General features: G+C 46.9%; 1 protein-coding gene across 3 annotated transcripts; it reads right to left on the minus strand.

Annotated features, from left to right (window-relative positions):
- Nucleotides 1-1,208: 1,208 nt before the first annotated feature.
- Nucleotides 1,209-7,167, minus strand: LOC137348500 (zinc finger protein 436-like). 3 transcript variants are annotated; one of them, XM_068013805.1, is made up of 3 exons: nucleotides 7,038-7,167; nucleotides 6,121-6,213; nucleotides 1,209-2,609 (listed from the first exon to the last, which is right to left on the minus strand). In XM_068013805.1, exon 3 carries the CDS (start codon nucleotides 2,230-2,232, stop codon nucleotides 1,354-1,356), a length of 879 nt encoding a protein of 292 aa, XP_067869906.1. In that variant the 5' UTR covers nucleotides 2,233-2,609; nucleotides 6,121-6,213; nucleotides 7,038-7,167; the 3' UTR covers nucleotides 1,209-1,353. The 3 variants fall into 3 exon arrangements, with proteins under 3 accessions (XP_067869906.1, XP_067869904.1, XP_067869905.1); XM_068013803.1 differs by having other exon boundaries at nucleotides 7,005-7,167; XM_068013804.1 differs by having other exon boundaries at nucleotides 6,944-7,167.
- Between the last annotated feature and the right edge of the window lie 365 nt (nucleotides 7,168-7,532).

The raw sequence follows: 7,532 nt of genomic DNA on the forward strand, positions 1-7,532 counted from the left end.
GGCAATTAGGGATGGGCAATAAATGCTGGCCTGGCCAGTGATGCCCACATCCCATGAATGAATAAAAAAAGATATTGCACCACCTAGTGGTTGCATTATCAGTAAACGCAGCCTGAGTTTTAGTTTCCTGTCTGTAAATCCTGCACTTCGAATATCCTGTTAAAAGAGTTTACAAAAGTCAGCATTATAAGTACTGGAAATAAGAAATTCAGAACAGACAATTCTAGTTGCGATGGAATGTTACATCCCACAAAGCTATAAATCACCATCCCACACACTCTCCCTCTTCCCTGTGCTGAAATCCAAACCCATCGCAGAAAACTATTTTCCACAACTCCCAGTTTTCTGAATGAAAGAACTCTGGTTGCAGTTCTACAGTAACTGCTTCCCCTCTCTGCCCTGAAGGCATTGAGTCTGGTATCAGTTCCACATGAACTGGTTCCCCACCCCCAGCCTCTCCTTCCCTGAATATGCTGAATCTGCCTGGGTTCAGTTCTGCGTTCATAGAATCATAGAATGATTACAGAACAGAACGAGGCCATTCGGCCTGTTGTGTCCATGCCAGTTCTCTGAAAGAGCTTCTAAATTAGCCCAATTCCCTGCCTTTTCCAGCTAGCCCTGCAAATATTTTCTCTTTAGATAATTATCCAATTTCCTTTTTAAAGCCACAAGTGAATCAGCCACCATCACACTCTGAAGCAATGCATTCCAGATCCTAACTACTCGCTGTGTAAAAACAGATTTTCCTCATGTCAGCATTGGTTCTTTTGATGCTGAGTATAGCATTTTAATTTAAGTTTTGCTAATTATCCTGTTTTAATAAAGTTATTTGTTTAAAATACACATAAAAGGGGACTGGGGAATAAAGGCCTTCCTTGATAAAATAAAGTTTAAACAAAAAAAAAGGGTTAGATACAGAGTCTACACTGTCCTATCAAACACTCCCAGGGCAGGTACAGCACAGGTTAGACACAGAGAACATGAGAAATAGGAGCTGGACTTGGCCATTTGGGGTAAAGCTCCCCTTAAACCTCATTGGCTGAGAAGCGTTTTGAGATGTTCTGATGTCATGAAAGGAGCAACAAAAATGCAAATCTTTCTTCAACAGAGGAGGAAAGGCCTAAAACTGGAACAGTCGACAGCAGGATTTCAATTAGTCTCCTCTTATCCTGGAGAAAACAAATACTCGACGCACAGTGTGTTGGAAACAAAACTGGTTTATTCAATATTTATCCAGCCAAGTTATAGGGTTATTAACATCAGCAGAAACATACCCCCAACTGTCAGAATGAACATGGTTTTGTCCTGGATGTGATTAACAGCAGCAATAACAGCAGAATCCAATCCCTACAGTCACTCGTGAACTCGCTGGTGTTTCAGCAGGTTTGATAACTGAGTGAATCCCTTCCCACAGTCAGAGCAAGTGAACGGCCTCTCCCCGGTGTGAACTCGCTGGTGTCTCAGCAGGGTGGATGGATGAGTGAATCCCCTCCCACAGTCAGAGCAGGTAAACGGCCTCTCTCCGGTGTGAGTGTGTTGGTGTGTCAGCAGGCTCGATGACCGAGTGAATCCCTTCCCACACAAAGAACAGGTGAATGGCCTATCCCCAGTGTGAGTGCGTTGGTGTCTCAGCAGCTCATTTCTGCTTTTAAAGTTCTTCTCACAGTCAGAACATTTAAAAGGTCTCTGATCAGTGTGAACACGCTGGTGTCTCAGTAGCTCAGATGACTGAGTAAATCTTTTCCCACACACGGAGCAGGTGAATGGCCTCTCTCCAGTGTGAACTCGCTGGTGTGTAAGCATGTTTGATGAATTAGTGAATCCCTTTCCACAGTCAGAGCAGGTAAACGGCCTCTCTCCAGTGTGAGTGTGTTGGTGTGTCAGCAGGCTCGATGACCGAGTGAATCCCTTCCCACACACAGAGCAGGTGAACGGCCTCTCCCCAGTGTGAACTCGCTGGTGTGTCAGCAGGGTGGATGACTGGGTGAATCCCTTCCCACACATGGAGCACAGGAATGGCCTCTCCCCAGTGTGAACTCGCTCGTGTATCAGTCGTTCCTTTTTGCTTTTAAATATCTTCTCACAGTCAGAACATTGAAAAGGTCTCTGATCGGAGTGAACAAGTTGCTGTCTCGGAAGGTTGGAAGACCGAGTGAATGCCTGCCCGCACACCGGGGAGGAGATGAACGACCCCTCCCCAGTGTGACTGAGCTGATGTGTTTCCAGCTGCATCGGGGAACTGAATCCCTTCCCGCAGTCCCCGCATTTCCACAGTTTCTCTGTGGTGCGGGTATCCTTGTATCTCTCCAGCTTGGACGCTCAGTTGAAGCCTCGTCAACACAGTACTGCTTCTCCCTGTTGTGAATGGTGTGATGCTTTTTCAGGCTGCGTAACTGGTTAAAGCTCTTCCCACTTGGGTGTGTGTATCTCAGTGCTTTTCCAGTCACACTGATGTTTGAAATATTTTCCCACAGACAGAACAGACAAACATTTTTCCTTCCACATTCAAAGGATGATATTCAGGTCCTGATGAATCGCGTGACTCTGTCAGATCTTGATGTGCTGTTTGGTTTTTGTTTCTTGTCTTTAAATCCTTCCCTTCTAATACTCTGTAAAAGGAGTTTACAAAAGCCATCAGTGTCAGTCCAAAATAGAAATTCCCAACATTCTCTCCTCCTGCTTCCTGGCCCAGGATGGCCGCGCAGGCGCCCTGCTGCACACTGCCCACTATAAAGATGGCGGCTGTTAACCTGAGCCTGTCACTGGGAGAAGCCCGTTGCTGCCGTCCTGCTCGGTGCAAACGCAGGACCAGTAGATTCTTAGTCAGGGTTTGAGGCCACACTGGGTGTTTGTAAATTGAATAATATTCCGTGTTTTATCATGGGCACCTGGGGCTGCACATGGTGTGTGTGAAGCCCGCATTATCCCAGAGTTTATTAACCCGCTCCCTCTGGCCTCCTCCTTCCTGTTTCATTCCATTTCCTGCACTTTTGTTTGCACTCCTTCCCCATTTCCCAGAAGCACAATAGAGTTCCCTTCATTCTCACCTTCCATCCCACCAGCTTTCACATTCAACACATCATCCTCCATCATTTCCCCCACCTCCAGCGTGATGCCACCAACAAACACATCTTCCCCTCACCTTTCAGCATTCCGGTGGGACCATTCCCTCTTCAACACCTTGGTCCAAACCTCTATCACATCCAACACCAATTTCTCTTCCCGTGCAAGCACAGGAGAATGCAATAACCGCCCTTTTAGCTCCTCCCTTCTTACTGTCCAAGGCCACAGTCACTCCTTCCAGGAGAAACAGTGATTTACTTGTACTTATTTCAATTTAGTATATTCTGAGGGGCAGGATTAATCTCCTCTTGGAGAGGCAGGGATTAATCAAGGATAGTCAGCATGGCTTTGTCAGGGGGAGATCATGTCTAACAAACTTGATTGAATTTTTCGAGGAGGTGACTAGGTGTGTACATCTACTGCTTTACCCTCATCTAATCAACATGGACTTCAGTAAGGCTTTTGATAAGGTCCCGCATGGGAGATTGGTTAAGAAGGTAAGAGCCCATGGGATCCAGGGTAATTTGGCAAATTGGATCCAAAATTGGCTTCGTGGCAGGAGACAGAGTGATGGTCGAGGGTTGTTTTTGCGATTGGAAGCCTATGACCAGTGGTGTACCACAGGGATTGGTGCTGGGACCTTGCTGTTTGTAGTATACATTAATGACTTAGACGTGAATATAGGAGGTATGATCAGTAAGTTTGCAGTTGACATGAAAATTGGTGGTGTCGTAAATTCTTTTTTTCTTTTTGGGCCTCCTTATCTCGAGAGACAATGGATACGCGCCTGGAGGTGGTCAGTGGTTTGTCGTAAATAATGAGGAGGAAAGCCTTAGGTTACAGGAGGATACAGATGGGCTGGTAAGATGGGCAGATCAGTGGCAAATGGAATTTAATCCTGGGAAGTATGAGGTGATGCATTTTGGGAGGACTAACAAGGCAAGGGAATATACACTGGGTGGTAGGACTGTGGCCTAGTGGTTAGCACCGCAGCCTCACAGCTCCAGTGACCCGGGTTCAGTTTTGGGCACTGCCTGTGCAGAGTTTGCAAGTTCTCCCTGTGACTGCGTGGGTTACTGCTGGGTGCTCCGGTTTCCTCCCACAGCCAAAGACTTGCAGGTTGATAGGTACGTTGGCCATTGTAAATAGGTAGGTGGCAGGGGAATGGTGGAGATGTGGTAGGGAATATGGGATTAATGTAGGATTAGTATAAATGGGTGGTTGTTGGTCGGCACAGACTCGGTGGGCCGAAGGGCCTGTTTCAGTGCTGTATCTCTCTATGACCCTAGGAAGTACAGAGGAACCTTGGTGTACTTGTCCATAGATCACTGAAGGCAGCAGCATAGGTAGATAAGGTGGTTAGGAAGGCCTATGGGATACTTGCCTTTATCAGCTGAGGCATAGAATATAAAAGCAGGGAGGTTATGGCGGAGCTATATAAAATGCTAGTTAGGCCACAGCTGGAATACTGTACAGTTCTGGTTGCCACAATATAGGAAGGATGTGATTGTACTGGAGAGGGTGCAGAGGAGATTCACCAGGATGGCTGGAGCATTTCAGCTATGAAGAGAGACTGGATAGGCTAGGTTTGTTTTCCTCAGAGCAGAGAATGCTGAGGGGGAACCTGATTGAGGTATACAAAATTATGAGGGGTGTAGATAGGAAGAAACCTTTTCCCTCAGAGGAGGCATCAATAACCAGGGGGCATAGATTTAAGGTAAGGGGCAGGAGGTTTAGAGGGGATTTGAGGAAAAACTTTTTCACCCAGTGGGTGTTTGGAATCTGGAACACACTGCCTGAAGGGGTGGTAGAGGCAGAAACCCTCACAACATTTAAGAAGTATTTAGATGAGCACTTGAAATGCCACAGCATACAAAGCAATGGGCCAAGTGCTGGAAAATGGCATTAGAATAGATAGGTGCTTGATGGCCAGCATGGATATGATGGGCTGAAGGGCCTGTTTCTGTGCTGTATAACTCTATGACTATAACAGTATCTATCCCCCTAACTATACAGTCCCCTACTACTTCATTCCATTTTATTCCCCCTATTTGAATGGCCCACTGCACCACAGTGCTGTGGTCAGTTTGCTCATCCTCCCTGCACTCCCTGCTCTCATCCATACAAGCTGCAAGAACCTCAAACCTGTTGGACAATTGCAGGGACTGAGGCTTCTCTGGTGCTACCTTCTGGATCCCCATACCTACCTCACTCACAGTCACACCCTCCTGTCCCTGACCATGGACCAAATCTGAAGCACCTAGCCGAAGGGGCAAAGTGTCCAGGTGACTTTCCCCCTCCCTGATGCATCGCAGTGTCTGAATGTTGGACTCCAGGTTATCAACTCTGAGCCAAAGTTTCTCGAGCTGCAGACACTTACTGCAGATGTGGTTGCAGTGAATCACACTAGTATTCACCAGCTCCCACATGCTATAGCTGCAACACATCTCCTGCTCTGCCAGGTCTACTGCGTTTTATTTAACTAATTAGGTTTCAAGTTTAGAAATATCATGAATAATTTGTAGTTATATTTAGTCATTTATCTATTTAACCTACAATCTCTCCAGTACCAGTTTAAACTACTGACCCAGTTTAGAAAGGAAAAAAATTAAAATTCACCAACCAAACACCTGCCTGCTCCCTAATTAACGCCTCTGGGCTTCAGCTCTCACTGTCTCAGACTTCCTCTCTTGGATCACTGCTTGTTCTGTAAAAGATCAGAACAGCACCTCCTCCCTCACTGCACCAAATTCCCACACTTAGCAAATTCCAGAGTTCAATTCTTTGTCTCGCAGTCGAGCTTATTTTGTGCGTTTGCAAAACCTCCTGTATTTCTACTAGCTAGGATTCCAGAGACGCAAGTCAGGCCCTGCTGACGAGGGAGCCAGTTCTAACTAGCTACCTAAGTAACTAACTGTGCAGCTGACACTAGCGGGCAGCTTGTTTAACATTGACTAAGACAGATAGAAGCTACAATTTAATGTTAAAGTTAAATGCTCAATGCAAACTTGACTAGATTTTAGAAAGAGATCAACCCTTGAAAATTTCCACACTTACCAAATTAAGCACTCTGTCGTGGTTCTGTTACAATAATCCAGAGGCTGTGAGTTCGAATCCTGCCATGGCAGTTTGAGAATTGGAAGTCAAAACCTGGAAATAAAAAAGCTGGTTGTCAGTAGTAGGGACCATGAAGCTGCTGGATTTTCTAAGGACATTCATTTATATAGCACCTTTTCTGACCTCAGGGCGTTCCAAAGCACATTTCTGCCAATTAAGCACCTTGAAAATGTGTACTCACTCTTGTAATGTGGGCAGCCCAAGCTGCACACAGCAAGATCCCATAAACAGCAAAGGGATAAAGGACCAGATAGTCTGCTTTTTCGCAACTGGCATAAAATTGGTTTGTTAATGCCCCTCGAGTGACGGCAACCTGCCGTCCTTACCCGGTCAGGGCCTGGAAATGTGACTGAAGTCTTACACTAACATGGTTGACTATTAACTGCCCCTGAAGTGGCCGAACGAGCCACTCGGTCATATGAAACCGGTTCAATTAGGCGGCCGCCCACCACCAGCACCTTCTCAAGGGGTGACTAGGGACAGGGTAATAAATACCAGCTTTGCCAGCGATGCCCACATCCCAAGAATGAATTAGTAAAAACTTGCAGCCAGTCCTTTCCTCAAAGGGACTGGTGGAACATCTGAAGCCCACCCACTGGAGACACCAAAACCCATCCAAGCTCAGTAATTATCAACCAGGTTTTGTCGCACCCATTGCCTCCCCCTCAAAGGCTGTGACATTAAAGTCCCCGTGTTTCAGTGTTTTGGGTGACCCCAGTCAGAGTGGTGTCCTCCCCAGGAGAGAGGCCAGCCCGGGGCCTACCTGCTACCGCCTCCCACTCGAGCCCCAGGCTCTCTCCGCGGCCTTGCTCCTGGCCGCTCACCTGCTGCTGCTCAGCTCGAGCTCGATGGCCCACCTGTGCCGACGCGCGCCGTTACCAAGCCCCGCCCCCGCAGCCATGGCAACGCCGTTGACCGTTAACCGTTTCCCGCTCAAATCTCTCAGAAAATCCTCCGCGCGCCTCCGACAACGGCCACGCGCAGTTCGCGCACGCGCACGAGCTGCGGTCGGACTGAAATTTCAGACGGTCTCGGGGTTTTGCAAACTCCGCCCCACAGTCGCCATGTTTGTTTTGGGCAAACCTGCTCCAACGCCATTAAGCCAAGTAAAATGAAGCTCCTCTGACCTATACAAAGATGGACGCCTCTCCCTATTTGGACAATTGACAATATTGCAATATTTGTAAAAAAAATTATTTGTCTTTTGCAAGCCGGGATGGACTTCATTTTCAGTTCTTCTTGGGGTAAATATTATGTAGGTATATTTTAATCTCAATGTTAGTTTACTTTGCACCGCTTTGTCTCCCCTTACAAAGATGGCCTTTATGTCTGAGCCTGCTCTAGTGCCATTA

Source organism: Heterodontus francisci, chromosome 34 (assembly GCF_036365525.1).
Source record: "Heterodontus francisci isolate sHetFra1 chromosome 34, sHetFra1.hap1, whole genome shotgun sequence".
NCBI lineage: Eukaryota > Metazoa > Chordata > Chondrichthyes > Heterodontiformes > Heterodontidae > Heterodontus > Heterodontus francisci.